Source organism: Cystoisospora suis, assembly GCF_002600585.1.
Source record: "Cystoisospora suis strain Wien I chromosome Unknown contig_1367, whole genome shotgun sequence".
Classification (NCBI taxonomy): domain Eukaryota; phylum Apicomplexa; class Conoidasida; order Eucoccidiorida; family Sarcocystidae; genus Cystoisospora; species Cystoisospora suis.
Window position 1 is genome coordinate 20,898 of NW_027154167.1, and position 16,843 is coordinate 37,740.

The following is a 16,843-nucleotide window of genomic DNA, read 5'->3' on the forward strand; positions in this document are numbered from 1 at the left end:
TACTCCCTCCCCCTGTCCCTGTGATCTCTCCATGTCTCTCGTTGCTAAAACGACCACTATGATCTAGCTGCCCCAATATTCTCTTTCTCTCTTGTTCTCTTTGTACGATCTCTTTCATTCTCTTTCTTCTTCTCTTCAGTTAAGATAAACCAGAGATTGTTTACATCCACCCCCCACAAGCAGAAGGTAGCTCCTATCTATCTCTTTGAAACAAAAAGATCGAAGCGAATCTAGATCTCTTGCAGGTCTTTCTGCTCTTCAAGTTGGGGCGAGGAACAAGAAGAAGAGAAAGACTTCTCCTTCTTCTTTTTCTCTAGCAGGCATCTATCTTTGGATATCTCTCCCTCTTTAGCAATGAAAGTAGAGCTCATACTCCCGCGGATGTGTCGTTAAGTCCACTGCAGCGACTTCGCCTCTCTTCATATCGATGTACGCCAATATAAAGTCCTAAAAGATACCACACAAAGAGAAGAAAGAGAAAGAGGGAAAGAAGGAAATGAAGAAGAAAAGAATGAAAGAAAGAGTGAGAAAGAAAGAAAGAAAGAAAGAGGGAATGCATCTCGGTAGAGTTACGCATAGGTTTGAAGTACGGTGTAACCCCCAGGGGCTCCGGCTATGAGAATACCGAGGGAAGAGAGACTTTACTTTACTCGGTCTTTGGAGAGAAGAAAGCAAGAAGAAACGCTTGCAAGCAACGTGTGTCTGTACGTGTATACAGACATACATACATATACATACATACATATACATACATACATACATACATACATACATATACATACATACATATACATACATACATATACATACATACATAGACATACAACACTTATCTACACTTATCTAATCTACCAAGAATCGTACCACCCACGAATATCACACAGCCTGTCGACATACACCTAGGAATCTCTCTCTACATAGATTAAAGATAGATAGATAGATAGATAGATTAAAGATAGATGAATAGATAGATTCAGGATAGATAGATTAATAGAGTGGTGCATGCGAGGCCATGTGACGTCGATGTAAGCCAAGCAACGTCTCCGTCCCCCTCCTTCTCTCCTCTCTCCTAGGTACCTCAAGCACGACCATGTATGATATCGCAGTCGTAGATATACAGGTCAGTCCTGTCTTAACAGATCTACTCTCATATATGGAGGAAGAAAGAGAGAGACATATGAAGCGTAAAGAAAGACATACACAGGCAGAGAAGAAAGAAGAAAGAGAGGGTGAGCGAGAAGAAGAAGAAGAGAAACAACTGACCTTTGTGAAGACACCTCCCTCGAGAAGAAAGTCGTGATCCTCTTCAAGAGCATCGAGAACCTCCTTTAGTGAGGCAGGTGTATTCTTAACGCCTTGTACGTCAGAAGTGAGATGAGAAGCATCAGAATCGACAGGTGGGGGAGGATCGATTCTCTTTCGAATACCATCGATCCCCGCCATGACCATAGCCGTGAAACTGAGGTAGGGACACCCGGCTGCATCGGGGCATCTGAACTCAAGTCTCTTCGCTTTAGGATTGTCTCCGTCGCAGAGAGGAATTCTTATAGCCGCACTTCGATTGCCCTGCCGCATCGATACACAAAAAGGAACGAAGATCGATACACACATACACACGCGCCATCCATAGGGAGGGAGAATGGAAGAACACGCAAGTCAACATGCGCATGCGCGTGAAGTGAGAGGACAGAAGAGAGGGGAGGGAGACGAAGAGAGAAGCTTCTGTCCCAGATCTATCGAGAAGAAGTACAGAGAAGAAGGAGAAGTGGGGATGAAATTCCTATTATAGCAGTAAGGGAGATTTCGTGAGCTTGGTAGAAAGAAGGCTCATCAGGACATGCAAAACATTCATGAAAAAGCACATGAATCCCTTGGCAGGGGCCTCCACATGAAGACGATCAAACTCATCCTACATACTACTACATGTGGACACATATACACCTATGTATACAGCGGCTATACGAGAAGAAGGAATAAACCCATGTTCGATATATGCCTGTATACACATATATCCACATCTCTACATATAGATAGATAGATTCAAGATATAAGATAGATAGATTAAAGAAAGATAGATACGTCCTTATACAAGAAGACTGATGGACAATTCTGTTCATGATGACTGTCGCCATCAACTCTAGACCTCTGTCCTCTGTATGAGCCATAGAGTGTTGCTCCTCCCTCCCCTACGCCCCGTCCTCCCTGTGTATCCATTCACATCATTGTGAGAAACCCCGATCCTTTTCCTCCCCTCTCTCTTTCTCTTAAAGACGTTACCTTCGAGTAGGTAAGACGGCAAGGCGCTTCATATCCAGGGACAAGTCTCTTGTAAGAGTTGGTCGTCGAGTTGGTGAAAGCGAGAACCGCGCTTGCATGCTTCAAGAGCCCCCCTATATACCATAGAGCTATCTGAGACAGCTTCATATAGCTTCCCTTCTCATCGAAAAAGAGATTCTTTCCGTCTTTCCATAGAGATTGATGACTATGCATCCCTGACCCACAATCTCCAGCGAGGGGCTTCGGCATGAAGGTCGCTGTTTTGCCTGCTTTCTGCGCTACATTCTTCACGACATACTTATACGCCATCATACAATCCGCGGCGTCTACAAGAGTTCGAAAAGTAAATCCAAGTTCATGCTGGCAATTCCCCACTTCGTGATGGTGTTTCTCTATAGGAATGCCTATGTCTCCCATGGTAAGAAGCATCTCGGTGCGAAGATTTGCGCTCTTGTCAAGAGGCGCAACAGGAAAGTAAGCTTTCTTATGAGGCAGGCGATGCCCGAGATTGCGAGAGCCAGATGACGTCGTTATGACCGCTGAAAAGACGAAAAAGAGCCAGAGAAACAAGACAACGAGGAGAAGAAGATGAGGAGGAGGAGGAGAATACGACAACACAGTGGGCGAGTGGAGATGTAGAGACGGCTTGAGAGGAGAGGTGAGGCGATTTACAGTACATCTCCGTCAAAAGAATAAGATACAGCCATGGAGAGAAAAGAGGAAGGAGACAACCCAAAAGAGTGAAGAGACCGGGGTTTGCGTCACCGTCTGTCCTTGCATCTTTATGAAGACATACGTTCTAAAAGAGATTTCGATACATGATATAGACAACAAGAAGAGCGTACATATACACTTCTGTAGGTATCAACTATAGGGAGGAGAGCACACTCATGTATGCACCTCTATATGTATGCATGGATAGGTGTATATCTGTATAGATGTATGTACGTATATATGTGTGTAGGTAGTGAGAAAGAGAAGAGGAGAGAGGGTGTGGGGTGAGTGTCCCTGCCCCGACCATCGGTATTCCAGGCTCCTTCATCGGCACAGTCGACCTCGTAGCTCATCTTGTTTGGGGAGCATCGATACCGCACGTCGTCGAGAATGAAGAACTCCGCCTCTGGTCCGATGTAAATCTAAATGAAGAAAATATAGGCAAACGAACACATCTCCAAAAGTGAGAGATAGACAGATGGATTGAACATAGATAGATTAAAGACAGCTAGATAGGTAGATAGATGAAAGATAGATAGATATAGTCGGTGCATGTAGAAAGTGAACGGATTGGTGAAGCATGAGAAAATGTCCAATCATATTTACATATACGCATACATATATATATATATATGCGTATCATATGCAATCTTATGCATATATATGCATATATATATATATATGCATAAGATTGCTTATAGGGAGGCAAGGGTGAGTATAATTGCGTCTAGACTATTTGTGCATGCAGGCATACGAGGTGACAGAAAGTCACGCTTCGGAAATTGTCTGAGTTCGGCACATTTCCTTCACATCATTCCGTCTTCATATTTCCATACACACCCTTAATACAAAAATGCATCCACCTACCTAGACAGTCATACATACATAGACGGAGACTACATTTACATGCACACATTCGTATGCAGATACAGATATGTACTACTCATATACAGGCACATGGTGGCAGTATAGAGCAACATACAGATGCATACACGCCTATACACACGTATAGAGACAAACACATGCATACACACACGTGCAGGACCTTACACGCATATACGCACATACAAACATATACATATATATATGTATACATACATATATATACATATATATATATATGTATATATATGCACACGCATGTCCTCTGGATTGGATCTTTTGTCTGGTCGTCTGGGATATCTTACGTGATCTGCAATGCCTAGAGTTTTGACCCATTCCTCACATCTCCTCGCAATCCTTCTAGGACAGCGAAGAAGCTCATGACCGTCGGGGCCACTTATATCACAAGTCACATGCAACACTTTATGATCTTGAAAAGGATCAATCCAGCACGTCGTTGGATCTGTAGAACATTTCACATTAGAAAGACAGAGAGAGAGAGAAAAGAGGATGTACGCGCTTCCTGTAATCTCCGCAATGACAACGAGATACCTGCATCATGCACTACAGCAGAATGAACAAGGGAGTAAGCACGACCGATAGAAAGAGCTGCAGATGACTGAAGGACCACAGAGGCAAATAGTCTATAGATAGATAGATTAGAGATAGATAGATTAATGATAGACTAAAGATAGATAGATGTGTCAATTCATTTCTATGTATCAGTAGGAAAAAGGGGGAGAGCAAGTAGGAGGAAGATGAAGAGAAAGGTTTGAAGTGGAGAGATATGTCTCTTTTCTTTTTTCTTGTCAGGCGGGTGTTGTTGATTGGTCTAGTTCTCTTTCCCTAGACTCACCAGGGATCATCGACATGTCAGAGCATGCAACTGAAGCAAAGAGGCGAATCGAAGAGCCATCAAAAGCGAATCCGTCCTGAAGTGCTTTCTCATCTACCTGTCACGTCAGGACAAGAGATTCACCTACCATTTGTGAGTTAGATGGAGAATGAAGGTCTTCCAGTTGGGAAACATACACATTTATACAGAGGGAGAGATTGATGCTCGAAATCGATGTATCAAGGTGGAAATGTACGTCGCCAATATATATATATATAGAGAGAGAGAGATGTATATGTATGTATATGTATGGACAGGTATTAGAAGACTGCACTAGATACCCATGTGCACGTATACTGCTGAGATACATCTGCGTGCTGTAAAAAGGTACATAGATTATCTATACAGGCATATATATACACAAGTGTGAAGAGATATATATATACACGGGGACAGAGCAGTATTGATAGATAGATAGATTAAAGTTGGATAGATGTGTGTCTCTACTGCAGATATACACATGACAGGCACACAGCAGGAGACAGACAGCAGTGGAGTCCTAACCAACGTTATGTGAGTCTCAAGGGCAACTATAGCAGAGGTTGTCTGTAGGTATGCACCCTACATGAAGTTCCTCCAAGCGTCTACATTGAGACCTGTCTATCTATACCTGACACTTGCAAACACTTCCTAGACCTCTCCAACCCACACAAAGGGAGACTTGGTCCAGAGATCTTCATTCTCAGTTTATGTATGATAGATCATGATCTCGGCTACTATTCGAGTGTTTCCCTCCCTGTCTCTTCGCTTGTCTCGTCTCCTTCTCTACATCCGTACCCATCGTCTTTGACTTGTATGTTCCTTGGGTTTTTTTTTATCTTCTCTCTCGCGTCCTTGTGTGGTAGATAGTGGTGAGGGTGTGTCTCCTTACCTGAGAGACATGCATGCTGCAGTGATGCCATAGACCCATAGGATCTACGAAACAGCAGTCGACTAGCTGAACTTCGTTTTTCCGCACATAATCCAGCATTTCGCTGGCGTTCTTGAAGGGCGTAGCAAGCGACATGTTGGATAGCTATCTTTCTTCTCTAGAAAGGAGTGTCTGTCTTCTCGATTAAGAGAAAGAAAGGAAGAAAGGCAGGAAGAAATAAGGTTGAAGAGGGAAAAGCGAAGAGAAAGAGGTCTTACTGAAAGGCTCAATCTTCATTCACAAGGTGTGGGGAGATAGCTAGAAAAGGAAGTTCTGCCATATGGACAGATTCTATCCGTAGCTGGTAGTTGAAAAAGAAGAAAGAATTCATTCGCACACAGACACAAGAAGAGAAAAGAAAGAACGGAAAGACGGGAGAGGTAGGGGAGAGACGGTTACTGAATGAGGAAGAGAAGTAAGAGAGTGAGAAGCAAAGAAAGAATGGAACTCTACAATGAATGAATAGGGTTTCTGCCTCAAGGGAGAAAGAGTAAAGAGACAAAAAAGAAAGCTCTCGACGTCATAGCTAAGATGGAAACCCCAGGAGAAGATGGAGTTCTCTCCTCTTCATCTGTTGGACCCCTCTAGGTGTGTGTATCTTTGGAGAAGCAGGCCACTCACACGAAGAAGTAGCGACTTCTTTAGAAGAAAAGAAGACACGAAAAGTGGAAAGATGCGAAAGGTAGAAAGCTGAAAGTCTCTACTGGTTTTGTTAAGATAGCACGGACCTTCAAAAGAAGACGATCAAGAAGATGACCAAGATGTCGAAGGGAAGTCGTCGTGCCAAGACGACGATGAGAAAGAGGAGAAGAACATGAATCGCCCGGCCCGTATATTCTCCAGGTAGCTTTTGATGGGTTGCTCATTGTCAGCTAGAATGACAAAAAAACATGTAAAGGAAAGAAGAAATGAATGGCTGAAGAAGTCCGATGGACGTCAAAGAAGCGGGACGCAGGGAAGAAGGAGGAAGAGCGCCGTCGCAGAGTCTTTCTTCGCGATGGTCGTTGGCTCAGAAGTCGTCTGCTCCTTTGTCTGTCGATTGATTTGATGAGTGATGGCAGTTGAGGGGTGGGCTGATGGTCGGCTATTCGAAAGCTTGGAGATCACCAAGCCACGTAGTTCTTCTACATTTTCTTCTCATAGAATAAGAAAAAGAAAGAGGAGAAGGAAACGGAAGGAGAACATGACTATCTTTGTTGATAGATGCTAACTCACATCTAGTCATCCACACAACCCTCATCCCAGTGTAAGCACACTGCTGACTGCTTTTTCTCTAGCGAGGCCATAGAATCGTAGAGACTTGATGCTCCTAGATATCTTGCAATCCGAGCAAAGAGAGGTCTGTTTGTTTCACACCCCATCTGGCTTTAACGCTCTACCTAATGAGAAAGGAGTACGATGCGAGCAACCGAGGGGGGATCGATCGCCTTCATCTTCTTGGGTTTCCGATGTATCTAGAGCAGATACTTAACAAATGGATGTTCTTCACGAAAAGAAAGAAAGACACAATCATCCAAGAAAGAGAAGAAAATAGCTCAACCCTTCTCATCTAACTTCCATCGGCCACATTTATCACACGTTGAAGGCGAAGAACCAGCTTGATGAGGAACACGAGCCATCATAGCTACTATGAAGATAGACACATCATGCACTGTTAGAATGGAGATCCATTCATTCATCCATTCGTTGCTGTCGAAAAGCAAAGCAAGGGCATTCCATGACTCGGCGAGCAACAAGCCGCAGTCGACTCCGCGTCACCCGATGTCAGAAGGTTAAGATTTCTGTTCACTTCTGGTGAAGGGACCACTTGTCCGCAAGTTTCCACTGTTTCCTCCTTGAAGAGACCTGACCCAGAGCGATCCCAGGGCTTGGCTAACCACAACCTCCCGTCGCCGCTGCAGCTCCGTGCACGTGCGATTAGCCGAGTTTCAACCCATTCGCCCAGACCTCTCCATTTACTTCAAAAAAGGTTAGATCCGGTACGCCAAGCGACAACTAAGGACCCTCATAGTCGTGAGGTTTGGCCCTGGGCGCTCCGTTAAACACCATTATGAAACTGTTCTAGAAGGCTTTTGTGCGGGTCACCCTTGGGCACACAGACTCGCCATCCCGCTCTGCTTTTGTCCGAGCCCACAAGAATCCAGGCGTACTCCCTATCTAACGCGAATTTTGTACCCTTCAAGTCGCGAATTCACACCTAGACAGTTTGACCACGAGGCGGTGTTCCCCCGTCTCCCGGGATTGAAACTATATGTAGATGCCGCTCGTGGTCTTGCATAGTTTACGGAAGGATACGAACGTCACCAAGCAAACCACCACAAGTTTATCCATTTCATGCATATTCTGCCTAAGCCCCCAAAGGTAGAAGGAGGTTCTGGTAGACCGGGAGGTGTCTTCACTCTGAATCGAAGGGTACCCTCGAAAAGCAGTCTCCGGTGAGCCCTCCTTAGCGCCTTCGACTTCATGCGACCCCCTGGGAGAATCAAGCTTCTGAACCACTTGGCCTGACCGACCGCTTCATGATCAGATCATGAATCGTGGGAGCAGTACTCGGGGTGGTCAATCCTAATAGCGTTTAGAGCATAGTAGTCAGTCACCAGTCCCAGAGATCCGTCGTGCTTGCCCAGGAGAAACAATGGTGTAGCTATCGAGGATTTCTATCGGACGGTGACGCCCTTCTCCAACACCTACATACATACATGCGTGTAGCTGCTAGCACGCATACATGCGGATACACGAAAACATCCGATTCATAACTATACATACACACGCCTACATACATATACACCCACACACTCATGCTTACACAGTCATGTCTACACATGCACCAGACGGGGCTGTCGTCGTTTCGTTTGACGTCTCAGTAGCTCTGCGAGTGTCCTTTTGCATGTTCTTTTTGTCTCGTGCAGTTGAAAAAGAAAAGAGCAGTCGCCGCAGCCGGTTTTCCCCTTGATTGATTAACAAGGAGCTTAAGTGATGGGCATCATCCCCATCACCGAGATAACCTGATTTGGGTTATGGAAAGAGTTCCTTTCCATACAAAAGGAGATGACGACAAATCACTAAACAGGACAACTTTCGTGCTGTTTTCTCCAAGACAGATATTCCCCTTCCTCCATCAAAAATACACACATACACACGCTCTGGTCCACGGTGTGGATGTATGTGCACATGCACATTCTATCACCGTCGCCTTCGTTTCTGACAAGTCGCAAGACTGTCACCATCGAGGGGCACCTGTCTCTCGCCCACCCCGGCGCCGGTCACCTCCACCTCCTCTACTAAAAATACACCATGACCCGCCATTCAAATAGATAGGTATCAACTGGGGCAAAACTCCCTCCCGTATAATGACGGCCTCCTCGGCACCAGCCGCAGCACGACGCGGCGCAGCATACGGCGAGAAGGTACATGCTTCTTTTCTTCTTCTTTTTCTTCGCGCACAAGACATATGTAAGATTGACGACTACGCAACAAATGATCTTGAAGCTCATATTGAACCTTTCTTGGCCTTCTTGTCCTCCTTCTTCTCTTTTCTCTTCTTCTTTTCATGGCGATTAGCCGAATAGACGCAAAGCATGTTTTATGACTTCGCTGAATGCGCCCTCCCCGTTGAAGAACCTGCCTCTCATTCTTTTCATATCTCTCATACAGACACATCCCTCCTTTACGACCAACAAGCGAAGATGAGGAAGGGGAGTACAGAACGAACACCTGTCTCTGGCTTGAACAGAAGATATGTGTGACTCTCTCTCTATATATATACGTAGGTGGGAGGATACAAATGCAGAAAGGGCATCTTGATTGCATGAGGAATAGACGAATGCCCGTCTTCCTTCCCTCCGACGAAAAATAGAAAAGGAAACAGAAAAGAATAGAATACAGGGGACTTCACCCCACACCTCACGACACGCTGGGCTGACGACGGCCGCCATGCGTCTCTGTCAAACAAAGCTCAACAGACTTCTAATAAGGCATGAAGGAACCATCGAGACATCTATCATCTCGATGGTCGCTCAGTCAGGAGTTCCATACGAAGACGAGCTCCAAGAGCCTGGCTGCTCCTACGTGGAGGACTGATCAAGCAGGATGGTATCATGATCTTGACAAGTCATCACAAGAAAAAGATAGACAGAACAAAGATAAATAGATTAAAGATAGATAGATCAAAGATAGATAGATAGATAGTTGGCAAACAGAGGCAGTTATGGAGAGACGATCATCAAGGTGGTCATGTCCTTCTCCCTCCGGGGCCGCGCATACACTCCATACAGAGGCAACGCCCCGTCGCCCGTCAGTGCAGCCTTTGGATAGGCCCATAGACACATCAACAAACGCGAACAGACAGAGCATTCTCTCGCCATAACTACCTCAAATCAAGGCAAGAGATAACCAAATCAACCGAAGAAAGAAAGAGAAAAAGATCTCCCACCTTCACTCCTTCCTTTCCCTAACAAGTACTAAGCTGTGAATATCATTCGAGGCATCAAGAATGACCGGCAATAAAAGTAAAGGAGAGCCTTTGCTTCCTTCATCTTATATTCCGTTCTTTCTTCCCCATTCTCCTTCGTTCTTTCCTTCTCTCTGTGCCTGGTGTCTTGCAATCGAAGACGCTCCTCTTTCTCTACCTCTCGCTACAAGAGGCGGCGATGCGTTAAAAGGAAATAGACGAGGCCCAGTCAAATAGTTGGCTAGTCAAATATTTCTCTCATACCACAGAATGGCAAGGAAGGAGCCAAGAAGATTCCATATACTGTGAAGTGAACGAAAACAGATATATCACTCCTACTACACGAAATCTTGGTTAGTCTCCCACCTAGGTCGTTTCACCTATTTCAGTGTAGAGACACATCACATCGATATATCGACGCTTGAAAGAATTCTTCGCTTAACAGGGGTAGCTGCAGACACAGAGATGACCGATGGTTTGTCACTGCGGCGATGGCTCATTGCCAGGCATCGGAGAAGAATCGCTTTAGAAGGCTTTGGATATTCTCTCTCTTATTTCAGAAGCGTTAAGCTGTTTCAGATCCGCCTTCGAAGAAAAGAAAGACGACTTCTGCTGCTACCATTCGATCATGAGGAGGAAGGAGATACAGCATCGCATCTCTCTCCGCTAGTTCTTTTGCAACAAGAAAGCTTCGTGCCCCTTCTCCTTCTCTCTTTTCGGCTTTAGAGGAAAGAAGTTTCCTTTTGTCTATTATGTGTGGGCCCTCTTCGGGGCAATAGACCCACACTCTCAAACATGAGAGAAACGGTCTTTCTTCTTCAGGATCATCTGACAGTACATGTCTTCTAAATCTCGGGTGAACTCCTCTGCCCTTGACTTCGATGCCCTCTCTAAGATCGCAGCACGGATAGACTGGCGATACTTCTTCAGCCTTGCCACGTCTCCAGCAAGCTGAGTGGTCAAAGGAGGGAACGCACAAAGACAGCAAGACCAAGCCTCTCTCCTTTATCAAACACCTATGTCTATCCTGTCGGCTGAACCTTTGACTGTCTTTACTCGCCCTACATAGATAGATAGATAGGTTACAGGTAGATAGATAGATAGATAGATGGATATATTAACGGGAGATAGATACATAGATTAAAGATAGATAGATGAACTCCTGTGGCTTCCAGGAAGGTATTAGAACCCCCGTGGAATGACTGGAAACTTGTCTCTCCAGCACATCTTCCCTCCCTCCCTGTCTCCCTGTCTTGCTTACCTCGACAGCCCGATGAACATAGTCTTCAGGTGTATCAGCAATAAGCTCAGGAAAGCCGTAATACTGGAGAAGAGTCGCGCCTACATTGGTGGCATGACAATGCTGTCTCCTCAGCGAAAGAACAGGAACGCCCATCAGAAGGGCTTCACACGTAGTTGTCGTTCCTGCATATGGAAAGGAATCGAGTGCTATATCTACTAGACAGTACACCTACAAGACCAAGAAAGAAAGAGAAAAGGAAAAAAGTGAAAAGGAAATGAAGCGACACGCAAGTCTACCGACGATCTTTTTAGAGACTCTATCTTGTCTACCTCGATAATTCAACATGAAGAAGAGAGGGACAGAGAAAAGGACAGAGAGAATGGCGAGAGCATCAACAATTTTTCTTTTGTTTCTTCTTCACACCTATGCTTGGCTGTATGGCTTTACATTCAGGCAAAAGGTCGACTGTATGGCTTCTTGGAATGACTTGGAAAAATCGCCCTCTCTTCAGTCAACCCGACTCGGACAAGAGCACGCACTATACAAGTACCAGTATACACAAGCAATAGTATCTTCGCTGGTCTACAGTTATAGACACCTCAATAGGCTGATATATATATATATCTATACATCACATGTCGGTATGGAAGAAATATCTATCTCTCTGGAGAGAGATAAAACTTGATCGAACCATCGGACATCTTTAGCAAAAGAAAAGAAAAGTGTCTTTCCCTAGAAGCGAGATAGCAGAGTGTACAGTGGCTGACGGAAGATGTTACTTCTTCTTGATAGGCGTTAGGGGTAGCCGTACAAAGAGTTGGGCTCGTGAACATACAGTGTCTCTTTTCCTCACAGAGTCACTTCTCTATAGGCACATGAGGTGTATCTGCGTGTAGAGAATAAAACGAATTACAGAGAAAGATACATAGACACATACACAAATATGCGACAGAAAGTCACATCGGCAGACTACAAGTGAAGAGATCGTGCTGGATATAAGAAGAGACAAAGAGGTATGTATGTGAGTCCGTATAAACGCGTATTGAGTGTAAGTATACAAATACGTAAGTATTCACATTACTATACACCCTAGTCTAACTAGGACATTTATGTTCTTAACGCCTGCTCTGCATGCAGGATAGCGTAGGTGCTTTCTACCTACGTAGGTGTGTATATACATATATGTGCATAAAACACAGGAGAAGACAGAAGAGGGTTTACCATGAGGTGATCCGCACAAGAAGGAATAAGAGCCATCGTATCAATCCGATCAGACGAAATGCCTTGGCGCTCGAACTTCTTGACAAACTTCTTTCGCATTTCTGCATCCGCAAACGGTCGTGCTTTAACTAAAAGACGGCTGGTAGGGAGCGCCCGGAGAACAGAGCTCCACACATGGAAGGCCTGGGGGGAGAGCAGAACAAGATCACGGAGACAAGAGAGATACAGCAAAATACAGATAGAGGACGTTCTTGGCCTTCATACCTCCCCCAATACACGCACACACAGTCTTCATACATTCGTTCCTTATCCACGGACATGACGAAAGAAAGGACGAGATACTTCGGTATTCTCCCCCACTCCCTTCCGCCATCCTTTACTGTGAGCGACGACCGTTCGAGGCCGCAGTCTTGACACTTTGTGAGACTAACTGAAGGAGAAAAATTTGCGTGGAGCCCTAAACTACTTTCTTACGCCGTAAGACGTGAGATGGAGATCTCCTTCAGTCTCTCACAGAAACGTAGGAATTTATGAGGACGAAAGAAAGGAGAGAAAACACCCCGGAGAAACTCAGCCAGCATCCGTCAAGAGTCTTTCCCTATCTACCTATCTTTGTAGATAACTAACTAGCTAACTATCCGTGTCTCTAGGTGTCTATCTCTCTTTGCTTGGAATCCTCCCCTGTGTTCAGCGTATGATGACATGCTAGCCAACCCGGCGTCGGGCAGATAGATTAAAGATAGATAGATTAAAGATAGATAGATAGAACAAAAATAGATGGATGGATAGATAAATATTCTCCACCTCTACATGGGGAAGAAAGACTGACCTGTTTCCCAAGCTTCGCGAGATTGTTGAAAGATCCGAAGGTAATGAATCCGTTCTCTAGAACGGGAGGAAGAGAAACGACAAGCGTGTCAAGAGGGAGGGGAGGTGGCTGATAGTTGACAAAGCACTGCGGGAGACGAGCGAGTTCTTCGGTAAACCTTTGTAAAGTATCGGGTGGATCGGCAATTGAATCTGATATACGGAAATCCACTGTCTTCAGTCCTGTTGTATTTGGATAGCCAATCCATGTAACCTGTATCGGTGCCGGCTTATAAGCTAGGACATCAAGTCGATTGTGGGCTGTATGACCAGCTAGCTCGACAAGAATATCGATTTGATCTTCATCTCGTATCATCTTGGCTACCTCTCCATCAGGCATTCCAGTGATAGATTTCCACTTAGACGGTAAGGTCTTAAACATCTGGGGGGATAACAAAAGAAAAGAGACAGACAAAGAGATTACTAGATGTGGAAAAATGAAAGATGCTTGATGTCCTCACCTAGAGTCACAGAGGGATAGATAGAGATGTGTAGATGGAGACCTTCAGAGGCGTAAGAAGAAGATGAAAAGCCAAGATACGAAAGCGATAGAAAAGCTTGAAGAATGGATATATACGTATATATATGCGCTCACACATAGAGGGTAGCTACACAATACATAGATGCATGCACCAGTGTTTAGATATAGAGTTGTATCTAGAGAAAGAACAAGGCACATACACAAATTCATCATGTCGCTACCTACCCCCTTGTACCTCCTCCTCTATCTATCTCCGTATCTCCTTTTAGACAGCTATCTAGCCGTCAGTACCTATCTATCTATCTACCTATCTCCATGACATACAAAGAGAGAGTGAAAAAGAAAGAACCCTTCGAAGCCGATCGACCGTCCCTAAGAGAATCCCTAGATACAATCATCCAGATAGAGCATCAATCTTTCTCTTCACTCGCAAAACGTTTTCTCTGCAATGTTCTTTTCCTCTCCTCTTTCTCGTTTGTATCTCACCTGTGTCTTGTCATCCTCTCGCACGACGTTCGCATAGACTGTAACGTGGAATCTCGAGGCGTCATGATACATCAAGGGAGTATGTATGAAATAGGAGACAGAATGTGTAAAGAAGTCAGGCCCTATATAACCCACACGTATCACGCGAGACGCTGTGCTCGTCGTCGTAGCAGGAGAAGAAGATAGGGTTACCGACGAAGAAACGATAGAAGAAGAAGAAGTCGAGAGCGCGTGAATGCTGTTGCTTTGAAAAGAATGAGGTGTAACTTCTTGATTCCTTGGTCGGATCTCTATCGGAGGACACAGCCATGAGGTATACTGCTTTCTTCGAGAAAGAAATGCATCTCCCCACTCTTCGGAAACCCTAAAAATCTCATCTTCTCTTAGCTCTTCCAAATAGTTCATTGCTAGTAACCTAAACAAAGAAAGAACGAAATGATACGGAGAGACAAAGAAAGAAAGAAAGAAAGTTAAGCAGATCTCCTCCTCGTCCACTTGATCTCTTGTTCTCTCATTGTATGCCACGCATGCAGAATCTGACCAAATACCTGAGCCGAGACAGGATATCACCCGCAAACACACAGCCGGCTTAGTAGCTGAGTGGATAGATAAGGAGCTTCTTCTTGCATGTGTGAAGAAGAATTGACTGTAGCCTGTTGAAGCAGGCTACCTTTACCTGAGAGACGTAGGAGGGCACACGGTTCGGAGGATGTAGACAGAGAAGTCTTTTTCCAGTCAAACAAAGAAGAAGAAGAACACGACGAAGACGAAGAAGAAGACCTTCTCAGGACAGAGTATGTGAAGTTGCGAGGCTCGCCTAAAGGGCGACTTCATATGGGTATGTACAGAAGATACACAGGGGAACGGAAAGAAGGGTGAAGAGATATATAGACACATGCAAAGAGAGAAGGAAAGAATGACACAGTATAATAGATCTCCAGAGAGAGACAGAGAATCCACACTAGAGTGAGATACATATATCTATGAAGAGAAAAAGAGAGAAGATGTCCCGAAGTATAAGTCTCCCAATAGAGAAGGAGAATCTCTACAATTCGATAGCTCTTTAAGTGTGGCTACACATCTTGACTTACACCCTGTCTTCTCTCATCCAGATGCAACACGTATATAAACTTACTTGTTGTGAAAGGCATTCGGAGACAGAGGATCTAATGCAAGACACCTGTCATATGCTTGAATCGAGAGAGAGATTTCTCCTTCGTCCCGATAAAGAACTCCGAGATTATTGTAAGCTTCAGCATAGTCCGGGCAAACTTCAATGGCTTTGATTGCATAACGCAAAGCCTCGGACATCTACAGACGGCATAGCAAAGAAAACGAACGACAAAGAAGGCTCTGCTGCATGCGCACTATACAATACTATGTCTACATACAGCACACACCTACACACATATGACGTGTGGTCTCAAGAGATGAATGACTATGACACGCATGTCGGGGAGCACACAAAGAGACAGGTGCCCTGTATCACTTGGAATGCTTGTAAGTTAACATGTGTAGACGAAGGGGCAGGAAGAAGTCTAGCGTAGAGAGCACTAGAGATGATGCGACACTCGAAAGAATGCGCGCAGTCTTGCAGTGTGTGGTCACGATGGAAAAGTGCCTCAGTGACATAGTAGCTTATGTGGAAAAATGCGGAACGCCTGTAGGTTTACCCCTATGTTAAGGTAACTATACATATAGTGTCTGAGAAAGCAAAGTACATTCAAGGCATCACAAGTCGTTTGCTTTTTCGTCAGCAAATAATGAAACAAGCAAGCCTCTCTCGCTCCCTTATCTAGTCAGACACTCTTGCATAGGAGTGCCAACGTACTCTTCAGGCCGTTACCTCAGTAGTGTACATATTTCTTCACCCAGATCACATGGATGCTTTGAACCTATAGAGACGGTAACAAGGATACACATGCTTGCACGCAAGAACATACAGTGTATATGCATAAGCCATACATACATATATGCATGCATGCATATGTGGAGACACTGCCATCTAGAGAGTTGAAACGCCCCCAACCGCTCGTTGGCTTGAATGCATCTATGTAGACTTATAGAGTATATAGATAAATGTATACAGATGCATATGTATGTTCTGAGAACCTACCTTTCCTGTACAGGTGTATAGAACCCCGAGATTATTGAGGGTCTGAGCGAAATCAGGACGGATTGCCAGCGCTTTCTTGTAGCAGGCAATAGCTTGGTCCGGATTCTCTCGGTCTTTATAGATCACGCCCATGTTGTTGTAAGCCTCCGCGCAGTTAGGGTTAAATGCCGTTGCTAGCTGATAGTTAACTAAGGCCCGGTCATACTTCATTAGCTCTGCGTATGCTACTCCTGTACATAACCCCCGAAACCGCACCATATGACAACAGCTCAAAGTACACATACATGCATACATATATACA

General features: G+C 44.8%; 2 protein-coding genes across 2 annotated transcripts in view; both read right to left on the minus strand.

The window, feature by feature from the left end:
* Positions 1–15: 15 nt before the first annotated feature.
* CSUI_003150 (glutamine type i) lies at positions 16–6,894 on the minus strand. The gene is made up of 7 exons (XM_068063348.1): positions 5,640–6,894; positions 4,730–4,826; positions 4,179–4,336; positions 3,296–3,413; positions 2,278–2,816; positions 1,264–1,566; positions 16–447 (listed from the first exon to the last, which is right to left on the minus strand). Exons 1-7 carry the CDS (start codon positions 5,772–5,774, stop codon positions 349–351), a joined length of 1,449 nt encoding a protein of 482 aa, XP_067924675.1. The 5' UTR covers positions 5,775–6,894; the 3' UTR covers positions 16–348.
* A 240-nt stretch (positions 6,895–7,134) lies between these two features.
* The window catches only part of CSUI_003151 (putative udp-n-acetylglucosamine--peptide n-acetylglucosaminyltransferase spindly), a 17,606-nt gene continuing 7,897 nt past the window's right edge, over positions 7,135–16,843 (minus strand). The window contains exons 8-14 of the mRNA XM_068063349.1: positions 16,543–16,772; positions 15,562–15,737; positions 14,427–14,841; positions 13,422–13,841; positions 12,593–12,775; positions 11,390–11,599; positions 7,135–11,079 (exon numbers count right to left, since the gene is read on the minus strand). Coding sequence (XP_067924676.1) covers positions 10,918–11,079; positions 11,390–11,599; positions 12,593–12,775; positions 13,422–13,841; positions 14,427–14,841; positions 15,562–15,737; positions 16,543–16,772 — 1,796 coding nt within the window. The 3' untranslated portion in view covers positions 7,135–10,917. The remainder of the gene's footprint in view (positions 11,080–11,389; positions 11,600–12,592; positions 12,776–13,421; positions 13,842–14,426; positions 14,842–15,561; positions 15,738–16,542; positions 16,773–16,843) is intronic.